Source organism: Bombina bombina, chromosome 4 (assembly GCF_027579735.1).
Source record: "Bombina bombina isolate aBomBom1 chromosome 4, aBomBom1.pri, whole genome shotgun sequence".
In the NCBI taxonomy this organism is placed as follows: Eukaryota; Metazoa; Chordata; class Amphibia; order Anura; family Bombinatoridae; genus Bombina; species Bombina bombina.
Window position 1 is genome coordinate 58,337,016 of NC_069502.1, and position 18,020 is coordinate 58,355,035.

Below are 18,020 nucleotides of genomic sequence, written 5' to 3' on the forward strand. Positions count from 1 at the left end.
CAGAAAAGGACGAATTTTGGAGATATTGCGTAGGTGGTTTGTGACAGGATGAAGAGAGCGATTGGATGTGGGGTATGAAGGACAGATTGGAGTCGAGTGTAACTCCAAGGCAGCGGACTTGGGGTGATGGGGAGATAGTGGTGTCACCGACAGTGATAGTAAAGTTAGAAACTGGAGTAGAATTAGTTGGGGGGATTAGAAGAAGCGCAGTCTTGCACATGTTGATTTTTAGGTGGTTAGAGGCCATCCAGGAATAAATGCCAGATAAGCAGCCACTGATGTGGGAAAGGACAGAAGGAGAGAGTGCAGGGGTGGATAGGTAGATCTGAGTATCATCAGCACAGAGGTGATAGTTGAAGCCATAGCTACTAATAAGTTTACCCAGTGAGGAAGTATAAATAGAGAAGAGTAGAGGGCCTAGAACAGAGCCTTGAGGTACTCCAACAGACAGAGGCAGTGGAGAGGATGAGTCACCAGCAAATGAGACAGAAAAGGACCTATTAGAGAGATAAGAGTGGATCCAGGAGAGGGCAATGTCACAGAGCCCAAGGGAGCTGAGAGTCCGTAGGAGGAGGGGATGGTCAACAGTGTCAAAGGCAGCAGACAGGTCAAGTAAGATAAGTATAGAATAGTGGCCATTGTTTTTAGCAGAAAGAAGATTGTTAGTAACCTTGGTGAGGGCAGTCTCAGTTGAGTGTTGGGGACGGAAGCCAGATTGCAGGGGTTCAAGCAATGAGTTGGAGGATAGGAAGTGTGTTAGGCGATCGAAAACTAGTTTTTCCAGGACTTTAGAAGCTAGCGGAAGTAGTGATATGGGGTGGTAGTTTGCAGGAGAATTGGGGTTGAGGGAGGGTTTTTTGAGGATGGGGGTGACCTTTGCATGTTTGAAGGATGATGGAAATGAACCAGTAGTAAGGGATCGGTTGAATATGTGAGTAAGAGCTGGGGTGAGGGTAGAGGACGGAGAGGGTATTAGATGTGAAGGGATAGGGTCAAGGGGGCATGTAGTGAGGTGTGAGGAAGATATTAGGGAACTCCCTTCATTCTCAGTGGTTGGGGGGAAGGTACTGAGAGTGTTGGAGGGGGTGACCGGGGGCGCAGATGAAAGGTTGCATTCTTGTGGTGGGATGTTGCTTCTGATGGTAAGTGTTTTGTTGAAAAAGTAATCTGCCAAGTCTTGAGCACTAAAGTCAGATGAGGGGGGTGGTGCAGGTGGATAGAGGAGAGTGTTGAAAGTGGAGAAGAGACGTTTAGGGTTTGAGGAGTGAGAAGATATGAGAGAAGAGAAGTAGTTTTGCTTGGCTAAGTGAAGGGCAGAGGAGTAAGAATAAAGAATGAACTTATAGTGTAGGAAATAGTGTTCAGAGCGGGATTTCCTCCAGGCACGTTCAGCAGCACGGGAGCATTTTTGTAGATAGCGTGTTTGCTGAGAGTGCCAGGGCTGGAGCTGATGACGTGGGGTTTTGCGTATTTGTGGAGGAGCAAGGGTGTCGAGTGCAGAGGAGAGAGTATTGTTATGGTGGTTTGTAGCAAGGTCAGGGCAGGATACCGTGGAAGTGTGGGGAAGGCGTTTTTGAATAAGGTTAGAAAGTTGGAGAGAATCCACAGTGTGCAAATTTCTACAGGTGCGGAGGCGGGGGGTAGAAATAGGTTTACCCTGTACATTGAGATTATAGGTGAGCAGATGGTGGTCTGAGATGGGAAATGGGCGACAGGTGACATCAGAAGGGGAGCAGAGGTAGGAGAATACCAGATCAAGAGAGTGTCCGTCATGGTGAGTAGGGAATAGGGTGGATTGTGAAAGACTAAAGGAGTTTGTGAGTGAGAGAAGTTTAGAGGCAGCAGGGGTAGATGGGTTATCAATGGGGATGTTGAAGTCCCCTAAGATTAGAGCAGGTGTATTTGTAGAGAGAAAGTGAGAAAGCCAGGCAGCAAAGTTGTCGAGGAATTGGGAGGTTGGTCCAGGGGGGCGATAGATAACTGCCATCTTGAGGGAGAGGGGGGAGAAAATGCAGATGCAATGGACTTCAAAGGAGGAGAAGGAGAGAGATGGATGAGGATGGAGGTGCTGATAGGAGCAGGAAGGGGACAGTAAGATTCCAACACCGCCACCATGTCTCTCACCTGGCCTAGGTGTGTGGCTAAAGTGGAGACCGCCGTGCATTAGTGCAGCAATGGAAGCAGTGTCAGAGGAAGAAAGCCAGGTTTCAGTAATTGCTAGAAGATTGAAAGCGTTAGAAACAAACAGGTCGTGAACAGTTGTAAGTTTGTTACAGACAGAGCGTGCATTCCAGAGGGCACAAGAAAAGAGAGGGGATAAGCGCTGTGGGTTAATGGAGATGAGATTGTTGGGATTGCGTGACCTTGAGTTTGTATTGTGGGGGACTGAGCGAGAGTGTATGAGTGTGGTGATTGCTGCAGGGCCAGGGTTAGGAGAGATGTCACCAGAAGCAAGCAGTAGTAGCAGTGAGAGTGACAGAAGGTGAGAGTGAGACTTGTAGGAGCGGGAATGATTAGACACAGGAGAGTAAGATGGGGAAGTATTGCTAAGGAAACAGAGTAGTTCATGAGAGGACATCATAGGGGATGAGAGGAGGGAGGGAGAGATAAGGATAGTGTGGGGATTATTGATGTTATAAGGGCATGCAGTGAGTTTTAGGAAGATATACAGAAAGAGCAGAAAGGACATAGAAAGCATTGTGCAGGTGTATAGTTAGTAAGGATTACCTGTAAGTGGGGTCTGCAGTTTCCCCTCCAGTTTCTAAACTCAATTTCTTAACTCGGCCACTTTGAATTTCAGAGCCAAGGCCTCAGAGCCAACTCTCAGCTGTATATAGTAGTAAAATTAGGGTTGGAATGATTTGATTCAAGGCAGCTGTGTTACAAGTAGACTAGTTAGGAAGACTGGAGTTACACACTTGTAAATTAGATGGGGGGGTGAGCAAATGACTGGGGGATGCACACAGAAATTATACAATGGAGCTGATAACAATTATACAGAAAAAGTCATAAATTCAGACATCAGAGGAAATGCATAACAACCAGGGCATGAAATGCAGAGTAAGAAATGCATACCTGTGGAGAGATGAGATGATGAATAGTTAGAACAATGCTTCATGTTGTTAGTAGAGCATTCTAGATGATAGCATTATGGATTTAACTCCATTTCTTAACTCGGCCACTTATAATTCAGAGCCACTTTGAATTTCAGAGCCAAGGCCTCAGAGCCAGCTCTCAGCTATATATAGTAGTAAAATTAGGGTTGGAATTACTTGTACTTATTGCCCTATAACTTGCAAAAAACACAAAGAACGTGTAAACACTGGGCATTTCTAAACTCAGGACAAAATTTTGAAACTATTTAGCATTGCTGTCTTTTGGTGGTTGTAGTTGTATAATAGAATTTAGGGGTCAAAGTTAGAAAAAGTGTGTTTTTTCAATTTTTTCATCATATTTTATATATTTTTTTAAAGTAAATGATATGATGAAAATAATGGTATTAGAAAGTCCATTTAATGGCGAGTAAATATAATATAATATGTGTGGGTACAGTAAATGAGTAAGAGGAAAATTACAGCTAAACACAAACACTGAAAATATGTAAAAACAACCTTGGTCCTTAACGGCAAGAACATTGAAAAATTGTCTGGTCACTAAGAGGTTAAAAAACACCACCTAGTGGGAACCAATTGTATTTACTGGCATACACTATCACCAAAAATTAGGATTTAGCAATATAGCTGCAAGAATGTCGTGAGGGAGAGAAAGCCATTTTGTGGCTCCACCCTCTGGATACTACTTATATATTTTACTTTTCCTAAAGCACATATAAGTAACATATTTAAAGGGATAGTAATCACTTTCATTTTACATATATATGTATCTCTCTCTCTCTCTTGTAAGTATTTTTAAACACACCTTTGGATTTGGCTTTAGCACACTTTTCCTAGTGTACCTTCAGCTTACCGCAAGAGTGAAAGCCAGAAAAGGCATTTGCCACTGAAAAGGATGAATTTTGGAGATTTTGTGTAGGTGGTTTGCGACAGGATGAAGAGAGCGATTGGATGTGGGGTATGAAGGACAGATTGGAGTCGAGTGTAACTCCAAGGCAGCGGACTTGGGGTGATGGGGAGATAGTGGTGTCACCGACAGTGATAGTAAAGTTAGAAACTGGAGTAGAATTAGTTGGGGGGATTAGAAGAAGCGCAGTCTTGCACATGTTGATTTTTAGGTGGTTAGAGGCCATCCAGGAATAAATGCCAGATAAGCAGCCACTGATGTAGGAAAGGACAGAAGGAGAGAGTGCAGGGGTGGATAGGTAGATCTGAGTATCATCAGCACAGAGGTGATAGTTGAAGCCATAGCTACTAATAAGTTTAACCAGTGAGGAAGTATAAATAGAGAAGAGTAGAGGGCCTAGAACAGAGCCTTGAGGTACTCCAACAGACAGAGGCAGTGGAGAGGATGAGTCACCAGCAAATGAGACAGAAAAGGACCTATTAGAGAGATAAGAGTAGATCCAGGAGAGGGCAATGTCACAGAGCCCAAGGGAGCTGAGAGTCCGTAGGAGGAGGGGATGGTCAACAGTGTCAAAGGCAGCAGACAGGTCAAGTAAGATAAGTATAGAATAGTGGCCATTGTTTTTAGCAGAAAGAAGATTGTTAGTAACCTTGGTGAGGGCAGTCTCAGTTGAGTGTTGGGGACGGAAGCCAGATTGCAGGGGTTCAAGTAATGAGTTGGAGGATAGGAAGTGTGTTAGGCGATCGAAAACTAGTTGTTCCAGGACTTTAGAAGCTAGCGGAAGTAGTGATATGGGGCGGTAGTTTGCAGGAGAATTGGGGTTGAGGGAGGGTTTTTTGAGGATGGGGGTGACCTTTGCATGTTTGAAGGATGATGGAAATGAACCAGTAGTAAGGGATCGGTTGAATATGTGAGTAAGAGCTGGGGTGAGGGTAGAGGACAGAGAGGGTATTAGATGTGAAGGGATAGGGTCAAGGGGGCATGTAGTGAGGTGTGAGGAAGATATTAGGGAACTCCCTTCATTCTCAGTGGTTGGGGGGAAGGTACTGAGAGTGTTGGAGGGGGTGACCGGGGGCGCAGATGAAAGGTTGCATTCTTGTGGTGGGATGTTGCTTCTGATGGTAAGTGTTTTGTTGAAAAAGTAATCTGCCAAGTCTTGAGCACTAAAGTCAGATGAGGGGGGTGGTGCAGGTGGATAGAGGAGAGTGTTGAAAGTGGAGAAGAGACATTTAGGGTTTGAGGAGTGAGAAGATATGAGAGAAGAGAAGTAGTTTTGCTTGGCTAAGTGAAGGGCAGAGGAGTAAGAATAAAGAATGAACTTATAGTGTAGGAAATAGTGTTCAGAGCGGGATTTCCTCCAGGCACGTTCAGCAGCATGGGAGCATTTTTGTAGATAGCGTGTTTGCTGAGAGTGCCAGGGCTGGAGCTGATGACGTGGGGTTTTGCGTATTTGTGGAGGAGCAAGGGTGTCGAGTGCAGAGGAGAGAGTATTGTTATGGTGGTTTGTAGCAAGGTCAGGGCAGGATACCGTGGAAGTGTGGGGAAGGCGTTTTTGAATAAGGTTAGAAAGTTGGAGAGGATCCACAGTGTACAAATTTCTACAGGTGCGGAGGCGGGGGGTAGAAATAGGTTTACCCTGTACTTTGAGATTACAGGTGAGCAGATGGTGGTCTGAGATGGGAAATGGGCGACAGGTGACATCAGAAGGGGAGCAGAGGTAGGAGAATACCAGTTCAAGAGAGTGTCCATCATGGTGAGTAGGGAATAGGGTGGATTGTGAAAGACTAAAGGAGTTTGTGAGTGAGAGAAGTTTAGAGGCAGCAGGGGTAGATGGGTTATCAATGTTGAAGTCCCCTAAGATTAGAGCAGGTGTATTTGTAGAGAGAAATTGAGAAAGCCAGGCAGCAAAGTTGTCGAGGAATTGGGAGGTTGGTCCAGGGGGGCGATAGATAACTGCCATCTTGAGGGAGAGGGGGGAGAAAATGCAGATGCAATGGACTTCAAAGGAGGAGAAGGAGAGAGATGGATGAGGATGGAGGTGCTGATAGGAGCAGAAAGGGGACAGTAAGATTCCAACACCGCCACCATGTCTCTCACCTGGCCTAGGTGTGTGGCTAAAGTGGAGACCGCCGTGCATTAGTGCAGCAATGGAAGCAGTGTCAGAGGAAGAAAGCCAGGTTTCAGTAATTGCTAGAAGATTGAAAGCGTTAGAAACAAACAGGTCGTGAACAGTTGTAAGTTTGTTACAGACAGAGCGTGCATTCCAGAGGGCACAAGAAAAGAGAGGGGATAAGCGCTGTGGGTTAATGGAGATGAGATTGTTGGGATTGCGTGACCTTGAGTTTGTATTGTGGGGGACTGAGCGAGAGTGTATGAGTGTGGTGATTGCTGCAGGGCCAGGGTTAGGAGAGATGTCACCAGAAGCAAGCAGTAGTAGCAGTGAGAGTGACAGAAGGTGAGAGTGAGACTTGTAGGAGCGGGAATGATTAGACACAGGAGAGTAAGATGGGGAAGTATTGCTAAGGAAACAGAGTAGTTCATGAGAGGACAGCATAGGGGATGAGAGGAGGGAGGGAGAGATACGGATAGTGTGGGGATTATTGATGTTATAAGGGCATGCAGTGAGTTTTAGGAAGATAGACAGAAAGAGCAGAAAGGACATAGAGAGCATTGTGCAGGTGTATAGTTAGTAAGGATTACCTGTAAGTGGGGTCTGCAGTTTCCCCTCCACCCCCTAGGTGTGTGGCTAAAGTGGAGACCGCCGTGCATTAGTGCAGCAATGGAAGCAGTGTCAGAGGAAGAAAGCCAGGTTTCAGTAATTGCTAGAAGATTGAAAGCGTTAGAAACAAACAGGTAGTGAACAGTTGTAAGTTTTTTACAGACAGAGCGTGCATTCCAGAGGGCACAAGAAAAGAGAGGGGATAAGTGCTGTGGGTTAATGGAGATGAGATTGTTGGGATCGTTTGACCTTGAGTTTGTATTGTGGGGCACTGAACGAGAGTGTATGAGTGTGGTGATTGCTGCAGGGTCAGGGTTAGGAGAGATGTCACCAGAAGCAAGCACTGCAAATATGTAAAAACAACCTTGGTCCTTAACGGCAAGAACATTGAAAAATTGTCTGGTCACTAAGGGGTTAAAAAACACCACCTAGTGGGAACCAATTGTATTTACTGGCATACACTATCACCAAAAATTAGGATTTAGCAATATAGCTGCAAGAATTTAGTGAGGGAGAGAAACCCATTTTGTGGCTCCGCCCTCTGGATACCACTTATATATTTTACTTTTCCTAAAGCATATATAAGTAACATATTTAAAGAGATAGTAATCACTTTCATTTTACATATATATGTATCTCTCTCTCTCTCTCTCTTGTAAGTATTTTTAAACAAACCTTTGGATTTGGCTTTAGCCCACTTTTCCTAGTGTACCTTCAGCTTACCGCAAGAGTGAAAGCCAGAAAAGGCATTTGCGCCCCATAGAAGTCTATGGGGAAAGGGAGTTTGAGTGGCTGGACTATCCAAACTCCAGTTTTTAGTGCTCATGAGGCTTTTACTAGAGCGCAAACTTTGTACTTTGAACTTGTAATACAAGCTCAAGAATAAGAACTCTATTGATTTAATGTGGGCGGTGTTAGCACTCACTAGCACTAATAACTTTGCACCCCACTTTTATCCCGACCGCAATACATTTTATAAGTTTAGTATTGAGGTGTCACCTTGGTTCCATAATGGCAGCACCCATTATTAGAGTGAGGAACAGAAATGTATTTAGTGTTTGGTGTCCCTTTTAATGTAAATACAAAAAAAAAATTACTTTGTTTAAAATGGTTATTTTATATGTCAAGGTATTTGACTAAATGTAACTTCTTGATATATATATATATATATATTACATATCACCTTTGAATGGTTCTATTTATTAATTTGCTGTTTCCTTTTGTTTCATAGAAAAAGGAGATCTTAGCATGGTATGGAGTGATACGGGATGCGAAAGTAAGTGTCTTGCTACAATGTATCAGTGACATAAAGAAAAGTATTCTGTACAGCAAAGCGGTAATGTCAGTTACCCTCTAAATAGATTTTTCATTCATTAGAAATTTGCTCTGCATTAGTGTATTTGTTTAGGGATAGATAAAAGAGACATGAACGCCAACAATTTTCTTTCATGATTCAGAGTGTATAATTTAGAACGTACAATTTAGAGCGTACAATTTAGAATGTACAATTTAGAATGTACAATTTAGAACGTACAATTTAGAGAGAGCAATTTAGAGAGAGCAATTTAGAGTGTACAATTTAGAGTGTACAAATTAGAGGGTACATTTTAGAGAGTACAATTTAGAGCGTACAATTTAGAGTGTACAATTTAGAGCGTACATTTTAGAGTGTACAATTTAGAGCGTACAATTTAGAGTGTACAATTTAGAGCGTACAATTTAGAGTGTACAATTTAAAGCGTACAATTTAGAGCGTACAATTTAAAGCATACAATTTAGAGCGTACAATTTAGAGTTGTACAATTTAGAGTGTACAATTTAGAGATTACAGTTTAGAGCGTACAATTTAGAGAGTACAATTTAGAGAGAGCAATTTAGAGTGTACAATTTAGAGTGTACAAATTAGAGGGTACATTTTAGAGTGTACAATTTAGAGTGTACAATTTAGAGAGTACAATTTAGAGCGTACAATTTAGAGTGTACAATTTAGAGCGTACATTTTAGAGTGTACAATTTAGAGCGTACAATTTAGAGTGTACAATTTAGAGCGTACAATTTAGAGTGTACAATTTAAAGCGTACAATTTAGAGCGTACAATTTAAAGCATACAATTTAGAGCGTACAATTTAGAGTTGTACAATTTAGAGCGTACAATTTAAAGTGTACAATTTAAAATTTAAAATTTGCTTATGTTATCAAATGTGCTTTATTCACTTGGTATCAATGCAGCAAAGCAATACCTGGAGCTAACTGAGCACATTGGACAAATCAATGACGACAGGCATATAAATGCAGCCACCAATCAGCAAGCGCTACCCAGGGTCTGAACCAAAAATAGGCTGGCTACTATGCTTACATCCCTGCTTTTTAAAATAAAGATAACAAGAGAACAAAGAAAATTTGAAAATAGGAGTAATTAGATAGTTGCTTAAAATGTCATGCTCTATCTGAATCATGAAATTTTTTTTAGCTTCAGTATCCCTTTAATAGCACATCACTTGAGACTACATTAAAATAAAAACAACATTTTAAGCAAAGACATTTACCAAGGGCATTATTTCTTTGTCTGTCCCATACTTATTATGTGAAACACAAACTTAATAGCATGTGGTAATGTCTTAATTAGATTAATGGCTTATTCCTATCTGCCCCCTGGATCTAACATGTCTGTTAAAGGCACACACACATCAAAATTAAACTTTCATGATTAAGATACAGCATGTGATTCTAAACAACTTTTCAATTTACTTCCATTAACAACATGTGCACAGTCTTTTTATTTTTACACTTTTTGAGTCACCAGCTCCTACTGAGCATGTGCAAGACTTCACAGTATATACGTATATGCATTTCTAATTGGCTGATGGCTGTCACATGATACAGGAGGAGTGGAAATACATATAACTTTATCATTTGTCAGAAACAAAATCTACTACTCACTTGAAGTTCAGACTAAGGGGCCGATTTATTAACTGTCGGACGGATGTGATCCGATGTGAACAGCTTGTGCAATGGCGCCCCCTGCAGATTTGCGGCCATTCGGTCGCTAGCAGGGGGTAATACAAGAAAAAGTAATACAAGAAAAAAAAAGAACAAATATTAAGTAATTTATACCCCCACTTATAGTGCCTATGTAAATGTAAAATGATTACTATATTCCCAGAAAACATCTAAGGAAAATAAAAATAAATAATAAACAAAATATTTGTTATGAAATAATAAAAGGCTATGGGGTAGATGTATACGCTGTTGGTATTTAACATTGCACAAGCATTTCTTGTGAAAAACTTGTGCCATGCCGCCCCCCGCACATTCGCGGCAAATTGGCCGCTAGCAGGGGGTGTCAATCATCCCAAACTAAAAAGGTGGCTGCCAAGTTATGGAGCAGCGGCCTTATAACCGCTGCGTCTTAAGTTAAAGGGCCATGATACCCAACATTTTAAACACATGAAAGTGATGCAGCATAGCTGTAAAAAGCTGACTAAAAAATATCACCTGAACATCTCTATGTAAAAAAGAAAGATATTTTACCTCAAATGTCCTAAGTATTCACACCCCATTGTAAAGGACTTTAACCTTTTAATGACCACAGCACTTTTCCATTTTCTGTCCGTTTGGGACCAGGGCTATTTTTTGCAGTGTTTGTGTTTAGCTGCAATTTTCCTCTTACTCATTTACTGTACCCACACATATTATTTACAGTTTTTCTTGCCATTAAATGGACTTTCGACAGATACCATTATTTTCATTATATCTTATAATTTACTATAAAAAAAATTATAAAATACCCAATGTTAACATGTTCTTTGCTTTTTTTGCAAGTTATAGGGCAATAAGTACAAGTACCACTTTGCTATTCCCAAACGACTTTTTTTCAAAATTAGCGATAGTTACATTGGAACACTGATATCTGTCAGGAATCCCTGAATATCCCTTGACATCCCCTTGACATATCCCTTGACGTATATATTTTTTTTTAGTAGACAACCCAAAGTATTAATCTAGGCCCAATTTAGTATATTTCATGCCACCATTTCACCGCCACATGTGATCAAATAAAAAAATTGTTTACCTTTCAACAATTTTTTTCACAAACTTAAGGTTTATCACTGAAATTATTTACAAACAGTTTGCGCAATTATGGCACACATGGTTGTAAGTGTTTCTCTGGAATCCCCTTTGTTCAGAAATAGCAGACATATATGACTTTGGCGTTGCTTTTTGGTAATTAGAATGCCGCTAAATGCCACTGCCCACCACACGTGTATTATGCCCAGCAGTGAAGGGGTTAATTAGGGAGCATGTAGGGAGCTTTTTGGGGTAACTTTAGATTTAGTGTAGCGAAGTATACAACCCAAAGTATTGATCTAGACCCATTTTGGTATATTTCATGCCACCATTTCACTGCCAAATAAAAATTTTTTTCACTTTTTCACAAACTTTAGGTTTCTCACTGAAATTATTTACAAACAGCTTGTGCAATTATGGCCCACATGGTTGTAAATGCTTCTCTGGGATGCCCTTTGTTCAGAAATAGCAGACATGTATGGCTATGGCATTGCTTTTTGGTAATTAGAAGGTTGCTAAAAGCCGCTTCACATATCGTGTATTATGTCTAGCAGTGAAGGGGCTAATTAGGTAGCTTGTAGGGAGCTTACAGGGTTAATTGTAGCTTTAGTGTAGAGATCAGCCTCCCACCTGACACATCACACCCCCTGATCCCTCCCAAACAGCTCTCTTCCCTCCCCCACCCCACAATTGACCCCACCATTTTAAGTACTGGCAGAAAGTCTGCCAGTACTAAAATAAAAGGTATTTTTTTATTTTTTATTTATTTTTAAGCATATTTACATATGCTGCTATGTACAATCCCCCCTTAGCCCCCAACCATCCTGATCCCCTGCCAAACAGCTCTCTAACCCTCCCCCTCTAACTTATTGAGAGCCATCTTGGGTACTCACAGCTGTCTGCCAGTACTGCCAGTTTACAATCAAAAATGTTTTTTTTTATTTTTTTTTTCTGTAGTGTAGCTTCCCCCTCAAAGACCAACCCCCCACCCTCTCTAAGAACCCTTAGATCTATTTTTTTTGCCAATTCCCACCCCCTTTCTCCCACTTTGTAGCATTCAAATTTTCCATAGTGTAGCAGTTCCCACACGCTCCTGCCCCGTGCACGTGCCTGCACGCTGCCTCCGTGTATGCGCGGGCATCCGTGCACACTCCCGGCAATCACGCCCATGATCCCACCCCCTCTTCTTACCAGAAGCCATCAATGGCCACCCACCCGCCTCCCACATCAGCTCCCACCCACCACGATTGCGGCCATCAATGTCCGATGCAGAGAGAGCCACAGAGTGTCTGTCCCGGGACTGACAAGGGATTGAGCTTTGTGCGCACTCATGTTATCATGTTATTTCCCTATTCAGTTTAAGGAAGTTTACTATGAAATCTCATGAGAGTTAAGTGAAATTTCATGAGATCACAGTAAAAGAGTTCATGACCTCAGCACTGTTGATGCTGATTGGATGCTGTTCATTTCTTTATTATTATTATTATTATTATTTTATTTTTTACCTGCAGCTGGGCAGCAGCTGAACTATAACTTTTTACACAGCGCTTACTCTGGTGAGCAGAGGAAATTGTGAGGTAAAATATCTTCCTTTTTTACATAGAGATGCTCAGGTGATATTTTCCTGTCTGCTTTTTACAGTTATACTGCATCACTTTCAAGTGATTTAGCATATGAGTATTATGTCCTTTTAAGTTTCCATCGAGCCAGAAACATCTGGGTAGAAAGCAGCATCCGCTGCTTAGTAAATCAACCCCTATGAGTACATCTACTGCTGAAATGCGTAAGCCGGCCAGCGTGTGACAAACCCACATTCTGTTTGTGAACGTTTATGGGCTGATTGTGGAATTTAAACTATTTATTTATTAAAGACGTTGTTTAAGCTTATGGAGGATACATTTTAGATTTGTAAGAAATAATGTATATCATAAAAAATGTAATTGATCCACCTAAAGTAAATTGACCATATAAAAAATATCAATCTAATTCTCACAATACTATTTTCCACAAGCAACGTTTTCACTAAAAACTAAAATAAACAAATAAAATAAAAACTAACAAGCAAGAGACGTTAAGGAACATGCTATCTAAATGCTGAGTTACCTGAAACACTTGTAAAAAGTTGACTAGAAAATATCACATTAACATCTCTCTGTAAAACAAAAAGAAGATATTTTACCTCAAAATTTCCTCAGTAGCCACATCCCATTGTAAGGGACTTTAAGCAGCCAATCAGGTGCTTGTCCTGGAACTTGCAAGGGAACTTGCATCATTCATGTATAGACACAGACAGCCATGTTTCCCCCTCTAATTATAACCATAAACTAATGAGATCACAGTAAAGCAAAGTGTGAACTCATAATTCAGCTTTCCTTTTTACTATCATCTACAGGGTGAATACAAATACCACAAATCACCATTATCAATGCTAACTGCTCAAATACCTTTCGTACTTTGTTGAGCTGTACATTAAAAAATATCTTCCTTTTTACATAGAGATGTCAATGTGAAATTTTCTATTCAGTGTTTTTTTACAGGTATGGTGCATCACTAGTGATTAAGGATAAGGGTAAGATATATTGTGCTGAAGGTAAATTATATAAGTATTTAAAAACAAAAATACAGCCAAAAAGTTAAATTAATAAAGGACTCTTGTCATGGAATGATAAATGTGTTTTTATTAGAGCAGTTATTCACAAGAACGAAAAAAAATCTCTAATTTTCTCAACACTATCAAAAAACTGTTCTCTTTGATTCCTTGATTAAATGTTTCTCCTTTAAAGGTAACTGACGTAAACGTTTTTGTTTTCTTTATATTTTATGAAAACAGATACAAATATTGCACTTCAAGGTCGTGCGACACAGTCGTCTGTCTATACAGAAAAGCATAATGGTAGCTATGCGCTAGCTATGAATGCAATTGATGGAAACACAGATACAGACCTTTTTCATGGGTCATGTATGCACACCAACTGTGAAAATGATCCATGGTGGAGAGTAGATTTGCTAGGTTGTTACAAAATATCAAAGGTGGTGGTCACAAACAGAGGGGCTCATGGTTCAAGACTGAACGGAGCAGAAATTCGCATTGGAAACTCCTTGGGAAATAATGGGAACAACAATCCGAGGTAAAAAACACAGATGTATAAGATTCTTAATCTATAGTTAAGAGAAAATGTATTCTGAATGCGTAAAAAGTAGCTAGTTGTCTATTAATGAACATCTGCATATCTGACATATAGAGGTAGATTTATCATGGTGCAGACAGACATGATCCGCTATAGCGAATCATGTCCACCGCACATCGATAAATGACGACAGCATACCCTGTCTGCATTTATTATTGCACCAGCAGTTCTTGTGAACTGCTGGTGCAATACCGCCCTCTGCAGATTCAAGGCCAATCGGCCGCTAGCAGGGGGTGTCAATCAACCCAATCGTATTCGATCGGGTTGATTTCTGTCTGCCGCCTCAAAACAGGTGGACAGGTTATGGAGCAGCGGTCTTTAGACCGCTGCTTCATAACTTCTTCGTACCAAGCTTGATAAATTGACCCCATAGATCCAACCCATTTGTTTAGTGCTTTTAATAATTTATAAATAAAAAGATTAGATTCTGTTTAAAACTTAAACGATTATTACAAATGTACCCACTAAAAATCTCCATTGCAGTTTATGGTATTTAAAGCTAAGGCTGAGCCCTCTCTCCCAGCCTAACTGGGATCCTTTAATGTCTCTTGTAATATTTCTGTAGCTGTTACTGCACTACTAAAATTTCAGTACAAGGTGGGGGTTAAATGCAAATTCAGCTATTTCAAATGGCAAAATGAAGGTAAAGGACATATTTGTAAACAAATGAACACACTCCAGTAGTTTAAATGGATCATTGGGAATACATTTAAAGGGTGAGAATTAATAGTACTCTATCCCTTTCATTTTTTCGTTAGGGTAAATTAATGAAGATCCCTACCATTTTCTTTAATAAATTTGTCCATTGAACCTCTACTGGAAATAGCTATCCATGCATTTACTACAGAATGTGGGGGTGCTTCACAAATAGACACTAATAATATATTTTATATGAGGGTTTAAAAAACAATACTCTTGAACCTGACAACCTCCAGCTTCAAATCAGGACTCTCAACACTGATAGCAATTCAGAGATCTCCTTGTCAGCTTAATGATTAATTTAAGCTTCACTTCTGTTTTCTTTTTTTGTTAAATGTGTTATAGGACCATGCTTGTTAGTTTTATTTTATTTCATGCTCAGTCCGCTTGCTGCCTGTATTTCCTTTCCAGGGGCTTTATACAAACACACATGGACAAAGAATTACACGGAGAGTGCTGCCATAAAGATATCCGCCACTCTTTGGTGGTTTGTCCAGAGACCAGCATAGACACACAAGCCGACTTTAATTTGTTGCTTTGACTTTCAAAGATTGTGTTGTCTACCATTTTACACCCATTTTGCAAACTTTTTCATCTATTAAACCTCTTTTAATGTGAGAGTGCCCTACAAATTAGGGAGACATAAAAACATAATCTATCCCCATTAAGTGGCTACAGCCTTATTTTGGACCATCCAAAAAAATAATTGTAAAATAAAAGTTTTTTTATTTTAGGGGGGGGGGGGGCAAAGGCTTTAAGGGCCACTGACATAGATTAACTAAAATATTCACTGTATAATTGTGGAAGGATTACGACGTAAGCAATCTACTTGCACTGTATTATATTAAAGAACTTTCCCCTCCATTCAAGACAAACAGAATATACAAATTTGGGAAGAATTGAGTGAACCAGTTATGACATAGTAGTAGTTGTACCTCTGGGAGATGTAATACAAAGTATAAAGTAAAAGTGTTGCTCTACCATATAAGAAAATATGCTCATTATGGGCTAGATTACAAGTGGAGCGCTAATTTATCGCTCGCCTGTTTAAGGGCTCAAAATAAATAATCAGCTATTACAAGTGGCTGGCTATTGCTAATGCAAGCTTGCTGGTTATTTTTTTATAAATGTTCCCCAATAGACCCCAAATTTACATATAGGGGCATATTTATCAAGCTCCGTATTGATGCCCCTTGTTTCTGGCGAGCCTGAACCATAACTTGTCCGCCTGCTCTGAGGTCGCGGACAGAAATTAACCCGATCGAATACGATCAGGTTGATTGACACCCCCTGCTAGCGGCCGATTGTCAGAAAAATAAACGGCACTAAAAAGTGCCTTTACATTGCGGTCTATGGGGGACTGCATTTCTCTGTAAAAATATATGTATATGCTTATATACAGGGGTGGAAAACTATCCCTTTGGTATACTAGTCAGGGGTTAAAAGCTACTAGCCCAGGGGGGAAAAGTTAGTAGTCCGCTCAATGTTAAAGACAGGAAAAAGTAAAATTTTTAAGTCGTCTATTGCAATTTCTAAATCGACCGCTGCAATTTCTAAGTCATCCATGACCACTGGAAATTTCAAGCCCAGCATATATATTTACAGTATGTGTTAATATATGTATTAACACATAAACATATAAACACATAAATATATAGGTATATATTCATATAAATATATATATATATTTAAATCTGCTGCCCATCGCTGTGCAACATACCCCTTTGGTGCGCTACATTTTCCTGCTGTGTCTAACGGCATGAGAACGAGGCTCACCAGAAATACAAGTTATGAAGCAGCGGTCTAAAGGCCACTGCTTCATAACCTGTCCACCTGCTTTGAGGCGGCGGTCAGAAATCAACCCTGCTGGTTCAATGATAAGTACAGAGAGCTTATGCTGTCGGCATTTATCGATGTGCGGCGGACATGGTTCGCTATAGCGGTTCATGTCCATCTGCACAATGATAAATGGACCCCATAGATTAAATATGGGAGCTTGGGAGCTTTTCTAGTTCTGAGCAGAACAAAGCCATTGAGCCAGTCATTAGTGACAGTCACACAAGCCTGACAATCACCACAGGCTCCTGAGCAAGCCTTTATGTACTGTGAGTAACCTTGCAGGCGTGAATAATTGCTTACTGATTAACTTGCTGACCTCAGCCCCGAACTAATTTATTTTTGTTTGTTTTTTCATCCTGTTTTTTTTCTCTTATACAGATGTGCAGTAATATCTTCTCTTCCGGATGGTTTTACGCAAACATATATGTGCCGTAACATGGTCGGGCGTTACGTGAATATTCACATACCTGGAAGAAAAGAATGTCTCCATGTCTGCGAGGTCCAGGTCTTTGGAGTTCCTGCATAAAACAAACGTATCTGCAACAAAATACATTGAATTAAAATATGTAACTTTATATGCAAAATTATAAGCGATCAGGAGAGACACTTGATTTAAATATCAAATTGTAATGATATTGAGCGTGAATCATCTTAATTGGAAATAAAATAAACTATTGGCAACAAATTAATTGCATTTTTTTTTTAAATATTTTTTGGGGAAAAGGAAAACAATTGTCACCATATTTATATTATTACATATAAACAGAACTCACATTTTCCTAAGACAGGGCCTGCTTAAAATGACATAATGCCCAAATGTTAAAGCACTTGAAAGTGATGCAGCATATCTGTAAAAGCTGACAAGAAAATATCACATGAACATCTATATGTAAAAAAGAAAGATATTTTACCTCAAAATGTGTTCTTTAACCAATGCCACATTCCATTGTAAAGGGACTTTATGCAGCCAATCATGATGCTAGTCCCAGGACTTGCAAATGAGTGTGCATCTGGCAGGTGCAGCACAGTCATGTTATTTCCCTCCTCAGTTTAAGGTCGTATACTATGAAATCTCACAAGACTTCAGTGAAAGCGCATGAGATTACATATTTTTTTTCCAATGTGCAGCTAACAGCAGCTGAAAAATAACTGTTAACGGAGCACTTACTACTGTGAGCTGAACAAAATTTTAGGTAAAATATTTTCCCTTTTTACATAGAGGCCAATTTAACAAATGTCTGTCGGAACTGATCCGACAGTGCAGATCAGGTCCGACAGACATCGCTGAATGCGGAGAGCAATACGCTCTCCGTATTCAGCATTGCACCATCAGCTCACAAGAGCTGCTGGTGCAACGCCGCCCCCTGCAGACTTGCGGCCAATCGGCCACCAGCAGGGAGGTGTCAATCAACCCGATCGTACTTGATCGGATTGAATTGTGGCGATTCCTGTCCGCCTCATCAGAGCAGGCAGACAGGGTTATGGAG

At 40.4% G+C, this 18,020-nt stretch overlaps 1 protein-coding gene across 1 annotated transcript in view; it reads left to right on the forward strand.

Moving 5' to 3' along the window:
• The window catches only part of LOC128655897 (fucolectin-like), a 33,394-nt gene extending 16,176 nt beyond the window's left edge, over nt 1-17,218 (forward strand). The window contains exons 3-5 of the mRNA XM_053709489.1: nt 7,971-8,015; nt 13,638-13,935; nt 16,912-17,218. Of these exons, the coding sequence (XP_053565464.1) occupies nt 7,971-8,015; nt 13,638-13,935; nt 16,912-17,059 (491 nt within the window). The 3' untranslated portion in view covers nt 17,060-17,218. The remainder of the gene's footprint in view (nt 1-7,970; nt 8,016-13,637; nt 13,936-16,911) is intronic.
• The last annotated feature ends 802 nt before the right edge of the window (nt 17,219-18,020 follow it).